At 39.9% G+C, this 24,708-nt stretch overlaps 1 protein-coding gene across 2 annotated transcripts in view; it reads left to right on the forward strand.

Moving 5' to 3' along the window:
• Zwilch (zwilch kinetochore protein) overlaps positions 1-24,708 on the forward strand; it is a 41,479-nt gene that overhangs the window by 12,096 nt on the left and 4,675 nt on the right. For both annotated transcript variants that reach the window (XM_008836349.3, XM_029565009.1), the window contains exons 5-17: positions 1,732-1,931; positions 2,851-2,921; positions 3,371-3,526; positions 5,147-5,218; positions 9,660-9,753; positions 10,722-10,777; positions 12,199-12,298; positions 13,753-13,832; positions 16,097-16,253; positions 16,858-16,886; positions 18,082-18,218; positions 19,115-19,210; positions 23,224-23,336. In XM_008836349.3, coding sequence (XP_008834571.1) covers positions 1,732-1,931; positions 2,851-2,921; positions 3,371-3,526; positions 5,147-5,218; positions 9,660-9,753; positions 10,722-10,777; positions 12,199-12,298; positions 13,753-13,832; positions 16,097-16,253; positions 16,858-16,886; positions 18,082-18,218; positions 19,115-19,210; positions 23,224-23,336 — 1,361 coding nt within the window. The remainder of the gene's footprint in view (positions 1-1,731; positions 1,932-2,850; positions 2,922-3,370; positions 3,527-5,146; positions 5,219-9,659; positions 9,754-10,721; positions 10,778-12,198; positions 12,299-13,752; positions 13,833-16,096; positions 16,254-16,857; positions 16,887-18,081; positions 18,219-19,114; positions 19,211-23,223; positions 23,337-24,708) is intronic.

Consider the following 24,708-nt stretch of genomic DNA (forward strand, 5'->3'; position numbering starts at 1 on the left):
ATAAATATCTTATTTTGTAGCCCTGGCTGGCTTGTAACTTGCTGTGTAGACCAGACTAGCCTGGTACTTACAGAGGTCCATGTGCCTCTGCTTCCCGAGTGCTGAGATTAAAGTGAGTGCCACCACACCTGGCCATTATTATTATTATTATTATTATTATTATTATTACTACTACTACTATTATATGGGTTCTGTGGCTGAAACTTGGGCAAGCACTACCAACTGAACTATCTCCAAGCCCTATTACTTCTTTATTTTCTATTTCTTAAAAAAAATTATCATTGGGCCTTAGAGATGGCTCTGTAAGAGCACTGGCTGCTCTTACAGAGCACTTGCATTTAATTCCCAGCACCTACATGGTGACTAGCAACTGTCCATAATTCCAGTTTTGAAGTAACTTTTAATTTTTTGTTTTGGTTATTTTGGAGACAGTCTTCCTATAGTCCCAGCTGGCCTGGAACTTGCTGTGTAGACCAGGTTAGCCTCAGTCTCATAGAGAGCTGTCTCTCTCTGCCTCCTGAGTGCTGGGATTAAAAGTATGTAGTATCACACCTGACATAACGATTTTTTATATGCTTTTAGTTTTATATAAAAGTATATACCTTAACCCAGATTAAACAGTTGTTTATATTTTGATGTGTCTGCTTTGTCATTGTTGTGTGACACTATTCCTGGAGCAACTCAAACAAATGTCTAACTCGCCCCAGATAGGGAACTGGTGGTAGACCAAAGTAAGGATATTACTGAAGTCCAACTTGGTGATCTAGTGAGCTTATTGTAGTTACTTAAAGGGACAGAAATGACTCAAAACCACCCCAGAATGGCGCTCATGAAAACTGGAAACCTGGGGACACATTGCACAACTTGCAGACAGCTGGCTAGGTATGTTTCCAGGCAGCTCCACTCTTCTCTACTCTTCCAGGTGGCTCAGCTTATGGAATGTCTCTCAGTAGGCCTTAAGGTTTATATAGGCTTGAGGAGGGAGGGACCTAGGGGATCTTCTCAGTTTCAGAGACTTTCTGAAGCATTTGAGTTGTTTACTTCCTGAACTTAACAAACTTCCTTATAGGTTGGAATGTTCCCTCCCCCCCCCCCCCTTTTTTTTTTTTTTGGTCTTTTTGAGACAGGTCTCCCTGTAGCCCCAGCTGACCTGGAACTCACTCACTATGTGGACCAGGCTGGCCTTGAACTCACAGAGATCTGCCTGCCTCTGCCTCCCAAGGGCTGGGATTAAAGGTGTGTGCCACCACGCCTGGCTTTCCCTCCCTTTAGAACACCCATCCTGAGGAGCTTCTCTGTAGGGTGAAATTACCAACTCAGGAAACTGCTGTGCAACAGTCATTCTTGCTCCCTTTTTCCTCCCTCTATATAGTGATATATAGGTGACATGCAAAGCAATATATAGTACATGTGTATACAATACAATATATAGTTATAACCATATTGTCATAGTTATATACTGTTACTTATATATAATGTATATAACTAGTAAAATATATAGTGTACCTTGTTCTCTGTGCATATTAACACTTCATTTCCTGTTTGTTGTTTCTTTGAGACTCTTTGTGATACATTTTTAAGAGAAAAAAATATTGGGAGATGATGCTGGAGATTGAACCTGGGGCTTCACACATGCAAAGCATGTTCTCTACCACTGAGCTGCACCCTCAGCTTAAAAGAAAATGATTGATTGGCAATTTATAATTTGTTTTCCTAACTCTTGTTTTCAAGGCAGTTAATTGGACTTTATACCATGGCTCACAATCCTAATATGACCCATTTGAAGATTAAACGGCCAGTTACTGCCCTTCCTCCCCTTTGGGTGAGATGTGACAGTTCAGATCCTGAAGGTACCTGTTGGCTGGGTGCTGAGCTTATCACAACAAATGAGATGATTACAGGAATCATCTTATATGTGGTCAGTTGTAAAGGTGAGTGCTTACTCTTTGTGTGTGCCTTTATTTATATTATGGTTGTTGTTCGGTGTTTTGTTTTGTTTTTCCTGAACTTTGATATTGTTAAGAGAGAAGTATAACAGCAGGACATAGTTGACCATGTGAATCTACTCTAGTTTGTGACTAACAGGAGACAGGAAGTATTTCAGAAACACCAGAAAGTGGATAGGAGGTTATGTCTACTTTGTTTGGGTTTCATTTGCTCTGTACACATTTTTTGAAATTTAGAGCCTAAAAAACTGAATATAGCTAGAATATATTATATTTTCAACTTGGCATGAGGGTTTGAGACAAGGCTGACCATGAACTTGTTTTTCTCTACTTCAGTCTCCCAAGTGCTATTACAGGCAAGTAACAATACTCCCTAGCCACCTCCCCCACCCCTTTTTTTGAGGTGCATTCTATGTTACCCAAGGTAGTCTCAAACTTGTTTGTTCAAATGAGCTTCCCACCTCAGCCTCCCAAGTAACTGAAAATACACGTGCATGCCAGTATGCCCAGCTATTTAATTTTGCATTTCTGTGTGTATAAATGGATCTTTTGCTGCTGCTGCTGCTGTTGTTGTTGTTGTTCTTCTTGTTCTTCCTTCTTCCTTCTCCTTCTTCTTTCTTCTTCCAGTGTCACTATAACCCAGTCTAGTCTCAAATTCAAGTTCCTACTGCCTTGGCCTCCTGAGTGCTGGGATTTTAGGTGTGAGCACCACAGTTTGCTTTTGTTAAGTTTTTGATGGTAGTATTGATTTGTTCAATTTCTAGTTTTATTTTAATAAATATTTCATTATCTGCAATTTAAATTCTAATTATTAGTGTTAAATTTAAGAGATTATAACTTTCTAGTTCTAACAGTATAATTTTGAATTACATCCTTTTCTTCTTCTTCTTTTTATGCCCTATAGCTGATAAAAATTACTCTGTATGTTTGGAAAATCTAAAAAATTTACACAAGAAAAGACATCATTTGTCTACTGTAAGTATTTTCTGTTAGTTTATTCATACATTTTTTTTAATGTGTGTGAGTGTTTTGCCTGCATGCATATAAGTGCACTCATGTTGTACAGTGCTAGTAGAGGCTAGCAGAGGGCACAGATCCCCCAGAACTGGAGTTAGGGACAGTTGTTAGCCTCCATGTGGGTGCTGGGAACCAAACCGAGGTCCTGTACAAGAATAGCCAGTGCTTTTAACTGCTAAACCATCTCTCTAGCTCCTAGTCACAGGATTATTGATGTGATCTGCTTTCCTGTCTTTTAGCTAATGTTTGTGACTTAAAAGCACTATCTTATTTTTCCATTTTGGAGGAAAGTGTGATATATGGTACTTTTTTTATTTTTTATTTTGGGACAGAAATTAAGGTAGTTTTTACAATGGACTTCTGTGCTTGAAGTCGTTTCTAGTGGTCTGCCTGTGTCTTTTCTTCAGGTAACAGCCAGAGGCTTTGCTCAGTATGAGCTCTTTAAGTCCACTGACTTGGATGATACAGTCACTCCATCACAAACTGCAATTACTTTGGATCTTTCATGGAGTCCTGTGGATGAGATTCTTCAAACCCCTCCCCTGTCTTCAACTGCAGCTCTGGTAAGAGCTTTGGGTTGCTAAGGCTCCTGAGTGGTGGTTTACTTGTTCGTTTGCTGATACTATGTATTCCCAGCCCTAGCACTTACTGAGTATGAGGTTGTACAACCCAGAAAGCCTTGCCAGGCTCTTGGGATCTCAACCAATGGAGGTTTTACCAAGTAAGCTGAGCTATCAATTGCTCACAACTTCATTACTATGGAATTTAAGTACTTTCTAGTAACTATCAGAGTCCTTTGGGTAAAGACTCCAGTGGAGTCATCAAAATTTCTTACTTTTGCCAGGCTTGGTAGCACTGGCCTTTAATCCTAGTGCTCAGGAGGCAGGGGCAGATGGGTCTTCTTGAGTTGGAGGCCAGCCTTGTCTACGTAGTGAGTTCTAGGCCAGCCAGCATTCACATAGTGAGAGTCTTACTAAGTTGCTTGAGGCTAACTTTAAACTTGCTCTGTAGTTCAGGCCAGCCTTGAACTTGTGATTTCTTGCCTCAGCCTCCAGAGTAGCTGGGATTATAGGACTACACCACCAGGTTTGGCTCTTTTACAGACTTCAAAAAATTAGCTGGGCTACAAGGAGACCCTGTTTCAAAAAGACCAAAATTTAAAAAAAAATGTGGGGCATGGTGGTACATGCCTTTAATCCCAGCACTCAGGAGGCAGAAGCAGTTGGATCTCTGAGTTTGAGGCCAGCCTAGTTTACATAGTGAGTTCCAGGCTAGCTGGGGCTACTAGGAGACCCTGTCTCCAAAAGACCAAGAAAAAAAAATCATGTTTTGAGCTGGAGAGATGTCTCAGTGAGTAAAGATACTTGCCACCAAGGCTGATGAACTGAGTTCAATCCCTGGAACCCACGTGGTGAAAAGAGAGAACTTCTATCTGTGTGCTGTGGTACATGCATGCATGCACATACACAAATGCAATGAATAAATGTAATTTTTAAAAAGATCTTGTTTTAGGAAGACTTTAGGGCTAGAGATATACCTCAGAGGTAGAATGCTTAAAAAATAACAAAAAAAATGCTTATATTAAGCAAAAAAAAAAAGAAAAGAAAAAGGAAGAAGTTCAAAATAGTACTACTATGGATCTCAACTATGTTTTGTGAAGAGTCTTTACCTAGAAGCCTGGATAGTGGTAAGGGTTTTCTCGGAGGGTAGGATTGAGATAATCATATTTGTGTTTTTCTTTTTCCGTAGTGGGAATTTATATATATTGACATTTCCTTTTTCTTTTCTTGGGACATTAAGGTTGTAAAATACTGCATTGTTGGTTTTTGTTGTGTCCTCATTGAGTTTTGAGGTACTTGTTTACATTTTTTCCTGCCTTGTCCTCTTAGAATTCCCTGAGGAAAGGCAAGCAAGCACCTGGGGGGTGGGGGTGGGGGCAAAAGTTCTATCTTCCTGGTTCAGAGGAGGGCAGTAGGCTGAATTCAGGTTGCTGTCAGGATAGCAAGATCTGTAGGCTCTCTGGGTAAGATTTTCTGAGTGTGGTATGGGCTGAATTTAATTCATTGGTGCTTTATGAAACATAGTCTTTGACATGTGGATGGTTCGAAATACAACCATCTGTGGCTCTTGGGCAGAGAAGATGGGATTACCAATGAAAACTGATAGTCTTTGGTACTTTTTAGAATATCAGAGTGCAATCAGGAGAGCCCAGAGGCTGCTTAAATCATCTTTACAGAGAACTGAAATTTCTCCTTGTGAGTATCCTCCTATATTTCTAATTTTCATTATTAAATTACATGTTTTCATGAAAATGTTTAGCAGTATAAATTTCACTTCTTTGGATATTTTTTTTTAAATGTTATGTATTCATTGTTGTCTTGGCAACTTGGACAGTTTAACTTTACTTGTGTGGCACTTGTCCTCACGGTTTAAGGGAGCATTAGTTAGATAATAGCTGCACTCTTTCACCTTTCTACTGGGCTGCTTGCATGTTACTCATATGAGTAGGCGCCAGTTATTCCAAATACATATATAGTTATCTGTGGATAACTAGAATTTTGATTGATACTAAATATTAATGAGCAAATATTTCAAGAAGTTTATTTTGTTTATTTTCTAGTATTGGGGATTGAATCCAAGGCCTTGTGAATGCTAGACAAGCACTCTACCACTGAACTACATCCCCTATTTTTAATGTTTTACTTTGAAACAGGCTAGCCAAATTGCCAAGGCTGAGCCTTGAAATCACTCTGTAGTCCTGGCAGGCATTGAGCTTGGAATCTTCCAACTCCAGCTTCCCAAGTAGCTGGGACTACATGCTGAGAACAGGCCCAGCTTACAGTTTTGAGATATAAATTACACCCCATATTACATCCCATTGCTTAATGTAAGTGTATAATTCAATGTTTTTAGTATATTTAGCTGTATAGCAATCACAATTCAATTTAAAACATTTTCATTACTCCTGAAAGAAAGCTTGTATCCATGGTGCCCATTAGCATTCACTCCATACCGCTGCCAGCTTCTGGCAACCACTTTGTTACTTTTTATTGTCAAATAGCATTTCATTGTAAGGATATACCATACCTTTGTTCATCCATTCATTAACTGATGAACATTTTAGTTGCTTGTATTTTGGGCTATTATGAATAATGCTGCTGTGACTGTTGTGTGAACGTGTATTTTCTGGGCCACAGTAGCTGTGTTTAACATCTCTCCCCTGACACACACAGATTGAAACCCTGGTTGTATTGAGGGTCTTACTGTGTTGCTCAGGCTGTTCTCCAGTAAACTCAAGGGATCATCCTACTCTAACCTTCTGAGTGCTGGGACTACAGTACATGCCACTATACATGGCTCTGCTTATCTTTTTCAGGAATAGCCAAACTGCAACTGTTGCCAAAGTGGCTGCACCATTTTACAATCCAACATTGTATAGGCTTCTGATTTCTCTACATGCGTGCTAACACATGACTTGTGTGGTTTGGATTATAGCCATCTTACTGGGAATGAAGTGGCATCTAGTAGTTTTGGCTTGCATTTCCCTAATAGGCCAACATTGAACATAATTTTGTGCACTTGGGTTCTCTTTAAGCTTACATTCTCCTTCTATTCCTGATGAAATTATAATGTTTGCCATGTTGAACTCCTTGCTTGTGACTGCAGTTGTGTCACACTTTCACTTTCTGCTATGTGTATCTTAAGCTACTGGATGTGTATTTCTCCCATCTCTTTTCTGGGTGAGCTCTTCGTAACATCTCACCTAGGATGGTTGCACTGATCCCCCACAATGTCTTGTGCTGCTCTAGAGCTATAACAGTTCTCCTGTCATTGTTTATCTGTTCTAGTTTGTTTCTCCATTGCTGTGACAAAACACACTGACCACTTCCAACTTGGGGAGGAAAGGGTTTATTCAGCTTACATCTCCCAGGTCACAGTTCATCAGGGAGCCCAAGGTAGGAACTCAGGACAGGACCCTGGAGGCAGGAACTGGAGCACAGGCCATGGAGGAACATTACTTTCCCCTGGCTTGCTCCCCTGGCCCCTGCTCAGCCTGCTTTCTTATGCAACACAGGCCCACCTGACCAGGGATGGCACCGCCCACAGTGGGCTGGCCCTCCCACATCACTCAGTAATCAAGAAGGTGCCCCATGGGCATGGCCACAGGCCAGTCCAATGAAGGCAATTCCCCAATTGAGGCTCCCTCAACCCAGGTGTGTCAAGTTGACATTAAAGCTAACCAGCACAATCAAGCACAGTAATTTGTTTCTACCCATCTCTTCTGCTAGATTTTATGCCAGGTACCTTGTTATCCTCTCACTATCTAGCAAATTACCAACCACATTTGATGTTTTTGCCTTTGCATAAAACTGAGGGTTTGATTTTTCTCACTTTGTTTTTTCTTGAAAGTCCTTTCAGGACTTTTCTTTTGGGCTTGAGTCCAACTTCTGGTCTTATTCTCTGCCCCTTTTCTCCCTACACTTGTGGAGAGCTAGCAATTCAGTGATTACACTAGTGCTTTTATGAGCAGACCACAGGTTCCCATCTTCAAGCTGATGCCAGTTCCTGTCTTTGCTCAAAATTGCTCCCCACTTGGGTAGAATGCTATTGCTTCAACTCAGTGTGCCACAGTGAAGCTTGGTGTCTTCTGACTAGACCTCTGAGCAGCCCCTCCTGCGTCTATCTGTGCTTCTGTGCTCCTTCAATTTCCTGGGCTAGAAATCTTCTATTTTACTCTACTAAGAACCACTATCTCTACCACCATCACTTACTACCACATACAGCTAGGAGCTGTCATTCTGCTATGTGTCAGGTGATGATGCTGACTGTGTCTGTTTTTTTTCGCCTGAAGTGGTAACAGCTGATAAATAGAAGAGCTCAAATTCTTTTAGATTCATGTCTGTCTGATCCAGAAATCAGTGCTGTCTTAAACTCTTCCTTTAAAAATCACAGCGTCAGGGCTAGAGAACTGGCTTAACAGTTAAGAGCACTGTTAAGACCCCAGTTCAATTCCCAGCACCCACATGGCGGCTAACAGCCATCTGTAATTCCCATTCCAAGGAATCTGACACCCTCTTCTGGCCTCTATGGGCATTGCATGACATGGGTGCACTTATGTATATGCAGACAATACACTCAAGACACATAAAATAAAAATAATAAAATATTTAAAAATAGCATCATGGGGCTGGAGAGATGGCTCAGTGGTTAAGAGCACTGGCTGCTCTTGCAGAGGACCTGGGTTCAATTCCCAGCACCTCCATGGTGGCTAATAACTGTCCATAACTCCAGTTCCAGGGGAAGTTAACACCCTCTTCTGACCTCCATGGGCATCACATGACACGGGTACACTTACATACATGCAGGCAGTACACTCATACACATAAAATAAAAATAAATATTAAATAATAACAGCATCAGCAGAGATGATGGTATATGCTTTAACCCCAGCGTGTGGACAACTGAGGCAGGAGAATCAATCAGGCTACATGTGACCTTGTTACCAAAAGAAAAAAGAAGAATCACAGAGCTATAGAAGTGTGTGCAGCCATAGTCTTTTCACGTTTACTTCCTGTTTTATAAATGAGTAAACTTTTTGATTCTTACATATACCTCCCCCCTTTATACTCTTTTTCTCCTTTGAAGTCTTTGAATCTGTGCCCAGATTTTTATTTGTTTGATTTCACTTCTTTATTACAGTTTATTTCTTTTGTACATGCATGTGTGTTTGTGTGTACATGTATAAGGAGGTCAGAAGATGGCTTGTGGGAGTTGGTTGTCTCCTGCCATGTGAGACCTGTGGCTAGAACTCAGGTCATCAGGCTTGATAGTGGCCACCTTTACCCACTGAGCCATCTCGCCTTCTCTTACGGTGCCAATTTTAATTAAAGTCCTTGTCGCTCCCATCTGGCACAGTCTTAAGATCATTTCTCAATAAAGACATGGCATTTTGTGCACTGCACCAGTCTTTGTGATTTGGACCGTCATACACATAGCAAAATGTTTAGCACCACCAAATTAAATGCTTTAGTCATTTAAAAAAATTTTCTTTACCCTTTTTTGATGTTTTATATTTATTGTTTTTTTTGTTTTTGTTTTTTTAATGTGTGTTTTTGGGGGTTTTTTTGTTTTTTTTTTTTTTTGAGTCAGGATGTCCCTGTAGCCCCAGCTGACCTGGAACTCACTATGTAGACCAGGTTGGCCTCGATTTCACAGAAATCGGCCTACTTCTACCTTCTGAGTACCCTTTTCTGTAGATTTCTCTTTTCTATTGAGAACATTTTTCTTTTCCTTGGGTACAAAAGAATTGTTAACTGCTTGATCCTATCGTTTTCTTGTCATTAAGTCAACAGCAGTTATCATTTCCCATATGAAACAACAAAAAAAAAAACTTTTGAAAAATGTTTGGATTAATTTACCCTTGTTCTAATTTGTCTTGTCCTTCTAATTCTCTTTACACTGTTTCTCTGCTCTGGTTGGAATCATTCCTCTTCATATTTCCCCATACTCCTTCCCTGCTGTGCAGCCAGTGGTCCCCATATCTTAGTACTTGTAACAGAAGCCTGTCTTCATATACTCTTTATTCTTAAAATATTTCTTAAAAAGAAATGTTATCATAATATTATTAAATATATCCCTATTAATTAAACTACAATTTCTGCTAACAAATTCTCTGGCTTTTAAACTGTTCTACAGGTTTTGGCTGATGGTTTAAGAACTGGTGTGACCGAATGGCTTGAACCTCTGGAAGCAAAATCTGCTCTTGAACTTGTGCAGGAATTTCTAAATGGTGTGTGTTTTTATAAATCACTCTTGTTTACTACTTGTTTTCATTTGAATACTTGCTACATTTAAATAGAAGTTGTTTTGAGCCAGATGTGGTGGGGCACACCTTTAATCCCAGCACTCGGAAGGCAGAGGCAGGTGGATCTCTGAGAGTTCCAGGACAGCCAGGGCTACATAGTGAGACTCTGTCTAAACATGTGTGTGTGTGTGTGTGTGTGTGTGTGTGTGTGTGTGTGTGTGTGTGTGGAGAGAGAGAGAAATATATTCTTTTGGTTAGAATATATTATTTTCCCCTTTAAAAAGACCCTAGCTCGCGACCCAGGCAGACATTTTCCCTGCCTGGAAGGGAATCTGTCCTATGTGTTCCCCTTTTAAAAAGAATGTATTATTTTAAAGCTGTAATTTGACATGGTTGGAGGGACAGCTTTTTTGTTCTAAAGATCTATGTAATTATAAAAATTAATAAGATTTGTTTTCTTTGAGCTGAGCCTGGTGGCACAGGCCTGCAATCTTAGCTACTCGGGAGATTGAGGCAGGAATATTGTTAGCTTGAGCTACAGAGTATATACTCTGTTCAGTACCCACCAACTTAGTGACACCTTGTCTCAAAATAAAAAATACAAGGTAGAAAGGAGGCTGGGGATGTAGCTCAGTGGTAGAACACTTGTCAGAGGTGCCTCAGGTCCTAGGCTTGCTCAATCTCCAGGGCTGCAAACAAACAAAAGATTTAGTTTAGAATTAAAGACAATGTATTTGGGATTGTAGGAAAGAGTGACAAACAGTAGTCTCAGTGTCTGCTGTGTGCCTGCTGTCACAACCTTACATGATGGATAGCTACGTTAGTTTCACTGGAGAATAGTAGTTTGTTAAAGTCTTATATACTACCATTCTGCTTCAACATAGGATTAGGTTGGAAATAATCTGAAAAGCAGAAAAATAAAATCAAATTAATAAGTTTTTGCTACTTTCTAGACCTAAATAAACTGGGTGAATTTGATGATTCTGTGAAAAAAGACACACAGAAAGAGGTAAGTGATTATTATTAGTTAGAAACATGGCCTGGGACTGTTTTTAAAATTTGGTTGTTCTGTCACCTTTCATACTGTTCCATCTCAAGTAAATTTAGTTCAGTTAAACGTTTATGTATTAGTTATTCAGCTATGGGGAAGTAGAAACAATTAAGTTAGTATGTTAGAAATGGTATTGCTATAGTATGCTGATACAGCATGCTATGTTACTACATTAGGAAAATAAACTGGTTATGTTTTCATCTGATGAAAAGGAAATGGAGACAGATGGTTTCATAAAGTGTTTTCATGTAGGGGGCTCACTCTTCTCTTCTCTTTTCTTTCTTTTTTAAAGACAAGATCTCATTATACAGCCCTGGCTGGCCTGAACTCAACTTGTAGACCTGGCAGGTCTTGAACTCACAGAGAATCACCTTCCTCTGCCTCCCAAGCTCATTGTTAAGGAGTATAGTTTGTTGTTTGTTTTGAGAAAGTGTTTTGCCTTGTTGTCTACACTAGTGTCAAACTCAAATTCCTCCTGCTTTAGCCTCTTGAGTATTGAGGCTATGGTATGTACTACCACCATATCTAGTTAGGCATTATCATTTAAAGCAACTTTTTTTTTTTTTGGTCTTTTTGAGACAGGGTCTCCCTGTAGCCCCAGCTGTCCTGGAACTCACTATGTAGACCAGGCTGGCCTTGAACTCACAGAGATCCACCTGCCTCTGCCTCCCAAGTGCTGGGATTAAAGTTGTGCGCCACCACACCCGGCTAAAGCAACTTAAAAAAAAAAATTATTTATTATTTTTACATATATGTGTGTAATGCCTGCATGTATGTAAGTGTAGCTGTGTCATGCAATGCCCATGGAGGTCAGAAGAGCGTGTTGGATTCCCCTGGAACTGAAGTTACGGACAGTTGTTAGCTGCCATGTAGGTGGTGGGAGTCAAACCCAGGTCCTCTGCAAGAGCAGCCAGTGTTCTTAACCACTGAGCCATCTCTCTAGCCCCAATTTAAAGCAACTTTAAGAGTCTAGTTTTTCCACACTCTATTCATTTATATCTCTGTATTAGTGAATGAAAATTTGTAGAAAATAACACTCCTGACATTCTTTGTTTATGGGTCCATGGTTCTCAGAGCATCATTTAATAGCCTACTCCACTTTAAATATAAGTACTTAGGCTAGAGAGATAGCTCAGTGGTTAAGAGCACTGGCTGCTTTTGCAAAAGAGCTGGGTTCAGTTCCCAGCACCCACATGGCAGCTAACAACTGTCTATAATTCCAGTCCAAGGGGATCTAACACCCTCTTCTGACCTCCGTGGGCATTATATGACAAGGGTGCACCTACCTACATGCAGGCAGTAGACCTAATATACTTTGAAAAATAAAAATATATAAATATAAACACTCCGAAAGTTCCCTGACACTTGTTCTTTTTCAGACAGTAAACCATGACGCTGCTGCAGTTGACAGGTCTGTGCTTATCACAGTGAGGGAGGATCTCGATTTTGCTGAACAACTTTGGTACAAAATGAGCAGCAGTACGTATCCATCATAATTAAAATGACTCTGTTATTTAAGTCTTTTGGAAATGATGCAAAGTACGCTATTAGTCTTATGTGTAGCTCTGGTTCCTATTTTATTAAATTTACTTCTTTATTTTATTTATATATTTTTAATTTTTGTGTATGAGGTTTTTTTAAGTTATTTTTATGTGTATATAAAATGTGTCTTTTATATACACATACATAAATATGTATAATTTTATGCGTGTATTGTCTGCATATAGGTAGGTGCACCCGTGTTGTGCAATGCCCTTGGAGGTCAGAAAAGTGCATCTGATCCCCTGGAACTAGAGTTATGGATGGTTGTTAGCTGCCATGTAGGTGTTGGTAATCAAACCTGGGTCCTCAGCAGCCAGTGCTCTTAACTGCTGAGCCATCTCTCCAGCTCCAGTTTTTGAGTATTTTACCTGCTTGTATGCAAGAGCACCTGTGTCATGCAGTGCCCATGAAGACCAGAAGAGGGTGTCATCCCCTGGAACTGGAGCTATGGATAGTTGTTAACCTCCATGTTGGTGCTGGGAACCAAACCCCAGTCCTTTGCAAGAGCAGCTAGTGTTCTTAACCACTGACCCATCTCTCCAACCCTAAGCTTTTGTTTGTTTGTTTGTTTGTTTGTTTGTTTTGGTCTTTTTGTGACAGGGTCTTCCTGTAGCCCCAGCTGGCCTTGAACTCACAAAGATCCATCTGCCTCTGCCTCCCAAGTGCTGGAATTAAAGGTGTTTGCCACCACACCTGGGCCTAAATTTATTTCTAATAATGAGTTAGCATTCTCCTCAAATATTATACTAACAGAAAGTAATTTATACATCTGTAGTCTTCTGCCTTTTTTAATTTCTGTCTTTTTGAGACAGGGTTTCCTTGTAGCCCCAGCTATCCTGGAACTCACTATGTAGACTAGACCAGGCTGGCCTCGAACTAAGAAAGATCCACCTGCCTCTGCCTCCCAAAGTATAAAGCTTAACTGGATTTGTGTTGTATTTGCATGAACTAAAACATACCCAAATAAAGTTAACAATTATTGAATAAAATAAAAGACTCCTGCTAGATGTGTTGTTATTTGGCAATCTGAGTGATGTCTTTCTATAAGAATACATTGTCATGCTGGGTGTGGTTGTGCATGTCTTTAATCTGAGCATTGGGGAGGCAGAGGCAGGTGGATCTTGTGAGTTCAAGTCCAGCCTGGTCTACAGAGCGAGTTCCAGTCCAGCTGGGGCTACAAGGTGACCCTGTCTCAAAAAGACAGGAAAAAAAAACAAAAACATTGTCAAGGTTTGTTTGTGTTTGTTGTTTTGTTTTGCTTTCCTTTTTAAATTCCCCCACTCACCGATAAAGTGCAGATTTTTGTCTTCTGTTTCATTTGTATTGTTAAAATTAATGACATTGTTGAACAGTAGATACGAAAATAATTTCAGTGTGATTGGGTTTTGAAGGTGTGGTTTCATATCAAGACTTGGTGAAGTGTTTCACATTGATCCTCCAGAATCTACAGCGTGGTGACATACAGCCATGGGTAAGTTGAATAGTGTGGAATAGAAAGTTTTTCTCAGTGGTGTAAAATAGAAACTAAAGCAAAAATGGCATGTTAGGTAAGAACACAGGTACTGAGCAGACAACCTAACTTGACTTCCAGGTCTGCTACTTTTTAGCGGGATAATTTGGGGAGACTCCTTCATTTCTCTGCACTCCACTGTCCTCCTCATCTGTAATCTGAGAATTGGAATCATACATATGTGATGGTGTTTTATAGGGCTTACTAATTTAATGCATGTGAAGTGCTTGGTGCCTGGCTCCCTATGTATAAGCTGCTGATCCTGTTAATTGTTGTATGAATGAATATTTTCATATACTATTGAGGAGAGTAAAAACTAGCTTTTTGTAAAAAGCAATTCTGATGCTGAATTGAGATCCTCAAAATGTAACACGTCCTTTGAATCAATAATACTTGTTAGGATCCACCCTACACTCATATATAATAGTGTATATCAAGACTGGGCATGGTGGCACATGCCTGTAGTCCCTGCATTCGGGAGACAGAGGAGGTTCACAAGTTCGAGGTCAGTCTGGGCTATATCATGAGACTGTCTCAAAAACAAAACAAAAAATGTGTGTGTAGATTTTGTGCATTAGAATAGTTATCATAACTTTGTTTAGAGTAGCCAAAGATAGTAATTAGATAAATTTCACTTGTTAACAAGATGACTAATAATAATATAGCCACATAACGGCATGTGTAGTAATTGCTAAAGTGGTGCTGACAAATGATATAGAGTACACATAATTGTATAAATGGTATGTTTTTGAGAAAAAAAAATTCTAGAAATGGGATCAATTATTAGTAGTGGTTACCTTTGGGACAAATGACTGTCTTTTCTTACTTGATGAATTGTCTGTACTTTATTAATTTTTTCACAATAAACTTGTGCTACTTTTACAGTAAACAAAAAGTGAAAGAAAGGGTTAGAAATAACTTACTAGGCTTGGGCATGGTGCCACACCCCTTTAATCCCACTTCAGAGGCAGAGGCAAGGATCACTATGAGTTCAAGGCCAGTCTGGTCTACAGAGTGAGTTTCAGGCTGGTTGGGGCTGTAGGGAGACCCTGTCTCAAAAAAACTTTATTAGGAAATAACTTATTAGGAACTATTTTAAATAATGTTAATTCCCAATTCATGACTAAGTTAAATTTTAAAAAATATTATTTTTATTTTATGTGTATGAGTGTATTACCTGCGTGTGTAGGTGTACCCATGTTGTGTAATGCCCATGGAGAGCAGAAGAGGGTGTAATGGATCCCCTGGAACTGGAGGTACAGATGGTTATTAGCTGCTGTGTGGGTACTGGGAATTGAACTTGGGTTTTCTGCTCTTAACTACTGAGCCATCTCTCCAGCCCCTAAGTTAAATTTTTAACTCTCTTGGGAGTTTCTGTTTTTGAGGTGTTTACCAGTGTGAGCCTACTGTACAATGAGTGCAAACCAAGGCAACCAGTTAAAAAGAGCAAATGCAAAAGACTAGAAGGTGAAGTACAAGTCACAGGAAGATGGCGGTTTATGAATTTTAAAATTGAGTTGGTTACCATTTAGTGCATATGTAAAGTCTGAGTTTATAGCTCTTTCAAATTTGTAAATTCTCCTAGCCAAAAAGTAATTATGCATATCCATGGGCCTTTGAGGGGCAGGATTTGTGTTCTTGCAGCAGCAGACTTGCACTGTGGTGAGGGTGTTGAAGTTTGGAAAAGACACCCAGTAGTACTTAAAATATCTAGAAGCAGGTCTCAGTTGTGAAGCTTCAAAGGACCAACTCTGACTTCTTGGTGAAGTTAAGCTTATCACTGAGAGGTGAAACCCTCCTTAGCTGCTTGGATTTTCAAAAAACAAATAAAGTTGGAATGGCTTTTTCTTCTTTTTGGGGGGGGGCGGGGACAGTCTCAAACTCACGGTGTAGACAAGGATGACCTTGAACTTCTGATGTGCCTGCCCACCTCCTGAGTGCTGGGAGTACAGGCATATGCCAGCACTTCCAGGTTATGTAGTGCTGGGGATGGAACACAGGGCTTTGTGCATGCTAAGCAAGCACTTCACCAACTGAGCCAGCTGAGAATGACATCTTAGAAACTGTAGCTTGTGGGGGGAGGCTTTTATTGAACAATTTATAGTGTCAGGAGACTAAGAATGTAAGGTTATAATTTTGAGCTCATAGCTAATGTAGTTTTCTTTTACTTACTACATTTATTTATACTTCGTTTAGGATTGTATACAATTTTTCTTGATTTCTAGCTCCACAGTAGGAGTAGCAGTTTACTGAGTAAGCTCATCCATCAGTCCTATCATGGAACCATGGACACAGTTTCTCTCACTGGGACGATTCCACTTCAAATGCTTTTGGAAATTGGTTTGGACAAACTGAAAAAAGATTATATCAGTTTTTTCATCAGTAAGTCCTTTTCCCAATTAACTTAAGGCCTGTCAGTTTTCATACAGAGATATCCATAGATTGTACCTTTCTACATTGTCCCTGGTTGTTTACTGTGAGACCAGCATTTCCCTTCTCTGAGTCTTTCCCACTTGGTAAAGATATTACATTAAATTTAACTATAGGTTTTTGTTGTTTGCTTTTAGTTAAGAGATTTTTATTTTTATTTTTTAATGTAGAGTGTGTGTGTGTGTATTTGTGTGTGTTCGCATGTGGAGGTCAGAGACAATTTGCAGGAGTCAGTTCTTTCCTTTTAACATGTGGGTCCTGGGGAGTGAACTCAGATTGTCAGCCTTACTGGCAAGCACCTTTACCTGCTGAGCCATCTCACTGGCCCTAATTATGAGATGTTTAATACCTAACACTTGATACTTTTTGTTAGGGGCAACTTATGATCAGTTTCAAAATAACTATTAATATGTATATGATGTAATTTGGTCTTTTGTGAGGAACTATTTTAATATGACCATCTCTTTAATTAATGAACTATGAAAATTTCTATTTATATTCATTAACATGTAATGGAAAATTCCTAAAGCTTATATGCATGTGTTTTTCTTGATAGGTCAGGAACTTGCATCTTTGAATCATTTGGTAAGTTTATTTCATTCCAAACATGGTTTTTCTTTTGTCTAGTCATTCTGCATACAGTTAGTAAATGCCCATAATGTGCCAGCCTTTGTCTAGGTCCTAGGAAGCATCAGTAGGACAGTGATGTCCTTGATTATTATTATTAGGGTAAATGAAAAATACCTCATTTAATATCATTTCTCATTATATATTTATGACACTGATATATAGTTATTTTTTGTCGAAACCAATACACAACTCTAACTTACTGAGAATTAGGGAATGCCATTGAACTCTATAAAGGAGCATTTATTTTATATCCTTTTTACCCATTTATACTACATTTGAAGGATTCTTTTCTAAAGATGTTATGACATTCTTTAATTTATTGGCTCAGAACCAGTCTCAGGTCCTGAAGTTGCTCTCTGCCTTTATCACGCCCCCAATAGCATGGCAGCTTGTTCTTTCAGAGCAGTGAAAGAGCTACTTCCTGCACGTACTTCTCTGTCTTCTAAAGGGCTTGCCTGGTCAGGTTAATGTAAGGACCAGGTGATAATCTCCCTTGTTTAATGTATGGTAAATTCATTGGTGACTTAATCTAAAACCACATCATGTTTACAGGTTCTCAGCTCACTGGAGAGGAAAGAATTGTGTGAGGAGTATATTCTAGGAGACTGGAATCTAGTGGCCGTTGTCAAAGTTTGCTTATTGTTTTTACCATGAATTTTTATGTTGGGTCTCAGAAATAGGAGAGTTTAAACAGTTATGGTACTGATATAGTTTGCCAAATACCTTTTCTAAAAGCTGTATTAATGTACCAGCAATATGTGCAAGTGGAAGCTTGTCAAGACACTTGATTAGTTTCTCAAATTTGATTTCAGCAAGTATAGAAGATTCAGAATCATAGTCCAGATTAGCCATTCACTCCACCCAGAGAGCCTGCTGGGAGTGTGGGCTACTCACTTGGATCTCCTTGGTGAAGCAGCTCTGCCTTTACCAAAGACTGTGTAACCATCTTCATACAACATTTTAGTGAATACCTTAGTTTAAAAGGATAGTAGTGAAAAGTGGTAAATTCTTTGTGGCTACCTGCTCCCTGTTGTCCCCTCACTATTAGCCATCATAGAAACTGGATATATGGGTGTAGTCATCCTTACTCTTTCCAAATGTTCTGCTTATTCTCTGATTCCTTATTCTACTTATGCTTCTTTCATTCCAGGAATACTTCATTTCTCCATCAGTAGACATACAAGAACAAATTTATCGTGTTCAGAAACTCCACCATATTCTGGAAATATTAGTCAGTTGCATGCTTTTCATTAAACCTCAACATGAACTTCTCTTTTCTTTAACACAGTAAGTATTTCTTTTTGTTTTGAGAACTGTCTTACATTTATAACTCAGGCTGTCCTCTTGCCTCAGCCGCTCAGGTGCAGGGATTGCAGGTGTGAGCCATCAGCTCGCTGTTAAATATTTCCCTGTTGTTTGTTATGTAAAATATATTGTCTTCTGAAAAATGGCAAAGTAGTCAACAGTTTTTTTTTGTCATAGTCTAACCTCCTTTCCTGTCCTGATGTTAGTGTGGTTCTAGGTCAGCGTCATAGGAAGGAAGGTTTTGGATTGAAAATAATCAGATTTGACAGTTTCTAACTTCTTGTGTTTTTTTGAGACAGGGTCTCACTATATAGCCATGTAGCCCTGGCTGGCATAGAATTCACAAAGATTTGCTTGCCTCTGCCTTCCAAGTACTGGGATTAAAGTTGTACATCACCACCACTTCTGGCCTTTCTTTTTTTTTTCTCTAAGGTTTTTATTTATTTTTATTTTTTTGGTCTTTTTGAGACAGGGTCTCCCTGTAGCTCTAGCTGGCCTGGAACTCACTATGTAGACCAGGCTGGCCCCGAAACTCACAGAGATCCGCCTGCCTCTGCCTCCCAAGTGCTGAGCTTAAAGGCGTGTGCCACCATGTCTGGCCTTAGCTATAGTCTTAGCCCAATATGTGTTTTGGTACATTTCTCAAAATGTGTCTACTATAAGTTTTAAAAAGTTAATGGGATTTCCTTGGACAGAAAAAACATAATCCAGGGGATTTCAGGGGAATGTTTATTTTATTACTATTATGACTCTGAAATTATTGTTTTGTTGATATCATAGTTATTGGTACTCAGTAAAATGTTTCCCTGCACTAGAAAGCCTTTTTCTTTTCCAATGGCTTTTTCCAAAAAGACATTGTTTGGTTTTTTCTTTTTTAGGTCCTGCATAAAATATTATAAACAGAATCCTCTTGATGAACAGCACATTTTTCAGCTGCCAGTCAGACCAGCTGCTGTAAAAAACTTGTATCAAAGGTAAGAAATTTAGTAAGTTCTACGTCAAGTCCAGCCATAGTTCCTGGTGGTTTTGGGATCAATGTCCCAAGGGATCTTATAACCTAGCACTGCTTAACCTCTGAACTTGGTCTGTGTCCACTGTCTGACCAAGTCTGATGGTTCTCCCTCTTCAGACTGTGTATCTCTTTAGACTTCATTTTGTTTTTAATTTATAGTTCTTACACAAAATTGAGGGAGAAGTAATAGCTAGGAGGAAGTGACAGGTTGAGAGAAAATGATGATAGGGACAACAAGGCCAGGCTGAGGCTCTGGGAATGAAAGTCAATAGGATAGTCTTTTACCCTGAGGTTCCTGAGGTTGCTGCAAATGATGGATTTCATACTTTCCCTCCTCATGTATGATCTGAGATGCTTCTCATACTGTAGTCCTATGACATGTGCCCTCCTTTTGATTGATGCCTTCCTAGGCAAACTCCTGTTACCTAAAAGCGCTCTGGCAAAGGTCACTGATGGCTGCTTTTTGTTTGGTTGTTTGGTTGATTTTTGAGACAGGATCTTGCTATCTAGCCTAGACTGGCCTTGAACTTTGCAGTCCTTCTGCCTCAGCTTTCCAGGTACTAAGATTATAGGTGTACACCACCACATCCAGCTACAAATGGCCTTTTAATTTGCCAAACCCAATGGACACCTTACAGAAAAAGAATTTTTCTTGGTACTAGTCACAGTAGCCAAAAAATGGAACCAACCTAGATGCCCATCAACAGAAGAAAGGTTAAGGGCACATATACACGATGTAATTTTATTCAGCCATGAAGAAAATCAAATCATGGCATTTCAGGAAAATGTATGGAACTAGAAATTAATTATATTAAGCAAAATAAGTCAGACTCATTAAGACACATACCACATTCGGACCCTAGATTTAAATTTGTGAGTGTGAGTATGTACATTTGTGTGTGTGTGTGTGTGTGTGTGTGTGTGTGTGTGTGTGTGTGTGAGAGAAGAGAGAGAGAGAACAAGAGAACGAGAGAACCATAAAGGAGACCACGGGAAGGGAAGAGATCTTAAGATAATTCAGTAAAAAAAGGTAATGGAGCATATGTGACCTAAAAGAGAAAGGGAATTATTTGGGGGAATGAAGGGGGCCAGCAAAAGGGGCCAGGGGAGGTCACTGGGGGACTGGGGCAGATAAGAACAAAGTACATAGGAGAATGCCATGATGGGGGCCGGGGAGGTGACTCAGCTAAAAGTGCTTTATGAGCAAGCCTGAAGACATGATTTTGATTTTTGAAACCATGTAAAAAGTCAGATATAGTGGTACACATCTGTAATCCCAGCACTCCTAAGACAAATTGGGAGACTTGTCCAGGAGAGCATACAAAAAATTTGTGCGACTAAATAGGCTTTGTATATGCTATTCAGCTTCATTTAACAATTCTACAATGTGTGTGTGTATATATATATATATTTTTTTTAAAGTTATGTTTTATATATCAATTTTTATTTTCAATTAAAAATATGTACATTTTTGTCAGTTAAGAAATTAAATGGGGCTAGAGAAATGATTCAGTGGTTAAGAGCATTGACTGTTCTTGCAGAGGACCAAGGTACAGTTCCCAGCACCCACATGGTGATTAACAACCATCTGTAAGTCCAGTTCCAGGGAATCCAACAATCTTTTCTAGCCTCCACAGGCAATGTATACATGGGTGCACTTCATACATAAAATAAAAGCAAATAATTTTTTTTTTTTTGGTCTTTTTGGAACAGGGTCTCCCTGGAGCTCCAGCTGGCCTGGAACTCATGTAGACCAGGCTGGCTTTGAACTCACAGGTATCTGCCTGCCTTTGCCTCCCAAGTACTGGGACTAAAGGCGTGTACCGCCACACCTGGCACAAATTTCAAAAAAAAAAAAAAAAATAATGGGAAGGGGCAAAAAAAAATTGTTTAGCTAGCCTAGTAGCTCTTGCCTGTATCTCCAACACTTGGGAGTCTGAGGCAGGAGGATCAAGAGTTCAAGGCCAGCTTGGACTACATAGGAAGACCTTGTCTCACAAATCAAAGTAGGACAGTGAGATGGCTTATCAAGTAAAGGTGCTTGCCACCAAGCCTGATAACCTGAGTTCATTACCTGGGACCCACATGGTAGAAGATAACTGACTCCTGCAAGTTATCCTTTGACCTTCATGGCCACCCCATATACACATGCGTATACACACGCACACACACACAAATGCAAAACAAAAGCCAAATCAAAATAGGGCCCCCAAAAGATGGCTCAGCAGGTAAAAGAACAGCTTTCGTGACCTGAATTTGATGCATAGAACATTTCAAAAAGTCACAAATGGTGGCTCACATGTATGATCTCAGCCCTAGCATTAGGGAGCTAGGAGGCAGAGGCAGGAGAATGTATAGGAAGCTCACATACTCAGCAGTGTGCAAACAGAAATAACAAGCGAGACCCTGCAACCAAAAACAAGGTAGGAGAGAGCCGGCGTGGTGGCGTGTGCCTTTAATCCCAGCACTCAGAAGGCAGAGGCAGGCAGATCTCTATGAGTTCAAGGCCAGCCTGGTCTACATAGAAAGCAAGTTCCAGTTTACAGGAAGACCCTGTCTCCAAAAAAAAATAGGAGGAAACTGACTCCTGAACAGTTGTCCTCTGACCTCCATGTGGGTGCTGTGGCATATACATGCCTATATATAATAAATAAAAACAAATCTTTTTTAAATTTATAGTGTGTGGGTTTGCCTGCCATGGCATGTGTGTGGAGGTCAGAGGATGACTATGGAATCAGTTCTCTCTTTCCATCTTTTATGTAGGTTCTGGGGATCAAACTCTGGTTGTCAGACTTGCATCATCTACCCACTGAGCCATCTTGCTGACCTGAAATCTTTTAAAAAAATAAATTTTGTTGTTTGGTTTTTGAAACAGGATTGCACAGTGTAGCCCTAGCTAGCCTGAAACTCAAAATGTAGACCAAGCTGGCCTCAAACTCACAGAGACTGCCTCTGCCTCCCAAGTGCTGGGATTAAAAACATGCACCTCCATGCCTGAACTATGTTAAATGTTTTTGATTTTAAGTTCCTCATTCCTTCCTCCTGTATTTTATCTTAAATACAGTTATTAGCCACCTCATCCTTCAAAGAGAAGCCTCGGGCCCACTCTCTGTTCACTTTGTCTTTTATCTTGGTGCCTCTTTCTTTTTCCTTTTCCTGTGTGTTTTTTTAGGGGAAGGCATGGGATTAGTGCAAGGTCTCACCGTGTAGTCTAACCTTGCCTCGAACTTGCTTTGTAGCCCAGGTTGGCCTTGAACTTGTGGACTTGTGGCAGGTCTCTTACCTCAGCCTCCCAGGTGCTGAAATTATAGGTGTGGGCCACCAAACCTTACATAGTATTTCTTTATTAGTGCTTTGTTTGCTTTTTTTTTTTTTCGGTCTTTTTGAGACAGGGTCTCCCTGTAGCCCAGCTGGCCTGGAACTTGTTATGTAGACCAGGCTGGCTTCGAGCTCACAGAGATCCACCTGCCTCTGCCTCCCAAGTGCTAGGACTAAAGGCATGCACTACCATGCCCAGCTGTTAGTGCTTTTTTCAAAACCACTTTTCATTGAAATGTTAAATATATTCTTATTTCTCCCCATCTTTACTGTGCTTTTCAAGGGTGGGAATTGTGACCTGTTTATGTTCCTCTTCAGTGCTGATCACATAAGGATGTCACTAAGTGACTGTAGAGGGCTGGAGAGGTGGCTCAGTGGTTAAGAGTACTGGCTGCTCTTTCAGAGGACCCAGGTTTGACTCAGCACTCACATCACAGCTAACAACCGTCTATAACTCCAGTTCCAGGGGATCCGACTCCCTATTCTGACCTCTGTGGAAATTGCATGACGTGGGTGCACTTACATACATGCAGACAATACACTTATACACATAAAATAAAAATAATACATATTTTTTAAGTGATTGTAGAAGGAAGGAAGGGATAGCTGTTGGTTGGTTGTTGTTCTTTAATTCTAATTTTTTTCTATTTTCATTAGTGAGAAACCACAGAAATGGGGAGTGGAAATAAGCAGCAGTCAAAAGAAAGTGAAAACAATATGGCAGCTGAGTGACAGCTCTCTTGTGGACCATTCGAGTTTTCACAAGCCTGGTAAAGATCGTTTACGCTAAATTAAATATTATTGGGGAGGAATCATTGTTATAGTCCTTAGGAGTCTTTTCCTGTACATATAAAGTATACTTTAAAAAAAAAAATCCTGGCTTTTGTGCCAGTGTGAGGCTTAGAAAAATTGAATTCAAAGTGTATATTTACAAAGAGTGCTTTTCCTTTTATAAAAGCACTTTACTGAATGAGGGCAAGCAGTAGGGACACGGGCGTAGAGGTGAATGATGAAACGCAATGTTGGCTCAGACTGTGCACTGTGCACTTTAGAATTGTGGTGGCACTTCTTCCCTAGAGTGTTTTCTCTAGCTGGAATAGGAATGGGCATTTCTTGTATTCTGTCAAAGATGGTCCATGTTAGTCTTTTAGCTCTGAGTAATTAGGTGGCCAAGGAAGCACCTGTGAAACCCTTGTCTTCACGCACACTGATTATGCCTATCTCATATTCATTATGGGCTGTAAGTGACTACTTTCAGATATTACAAAGATTATCTGAAAATAAATTTGACAGTTTTCTTACAGGGCCTTAGAAGATTTCAGAGGCCTGAATCAGCCACTGATGTCAATACGTATAGTTTTATCAGTTTGATTTTTCTGCTTCTACAGATCAGAGGGGCTGGAGAGATGACTCAGTGGTTAAGAGCAGTGACTGCTCTTGCAAAGGACCCTGGTTCAGTTCACAGCACCCACATGGCAGCTAACAACTGTCCTTAACTCCAGTTCCAGGGGATCTGATGCCCTCTTCTGATGTACAGGTTTACTTACATACATGCAGACGAAATACTCATACACATAAAAAAAAATTAAATAAGTAAAAAATAAAACAGGTTGGAATTCCCTATCCAGGAGATGGTTCTTCTGCCCACAATGGGCAAGTCTTCCTATTTTAATTAACATAATCAAGATATCCCCTCCCCCCGGGCATGCTCAGGGCCATTTCCCAGGTGATTCTAGATTCTGTCAAGTTATATAGTTCATACTGACTATTACAGATACCCTGAAAGTTACTTGCAGAAATATTATTCTCTTCCAAATATATTTTGACTTGGGAACTTCTGTCAATTAAAGGCTCTATGTAAGTAAGAAAACTGCCAAAGTCCTAAAGAAACCAAAGAGTTTTCCCAGAGCCATCAGTTAAAGTCAAGCCATGGGTTTTCGTTTCTTTTTTTTTTTTGAGACAGGGTCTCCCTGTAGTCCCAGCTGGCCTGGATTTACTCACTATGTGCATACCTTTAATCCCAGCACTCTGAAGGCAGAGACAGGCAGACTTCAGATTTTATGAGTTCCAGGCCAGCCTGGTCTACATAGCAAGTTCCTAAAAAAGCAAGTAAGTTTGGGACTAGGAGTTCAGTGGTGGAGC

The sequence above is a fragment of the Nannospalax galili genome, unplaced genomic scaffold (genome assembly GCF_000622305.1).
Source record: "Nannospalax galili isolate Female #2095 unplaced genomic scaffold, S.galili_v1.0 scaffold54, whole genome shotgun sequence".
Lineage (NCBI taxonomy): Eukaryota > Metazoa > Chordata > Mammalia > Rodentia > Spalacidae > Nannospalax > Nannospalax galili.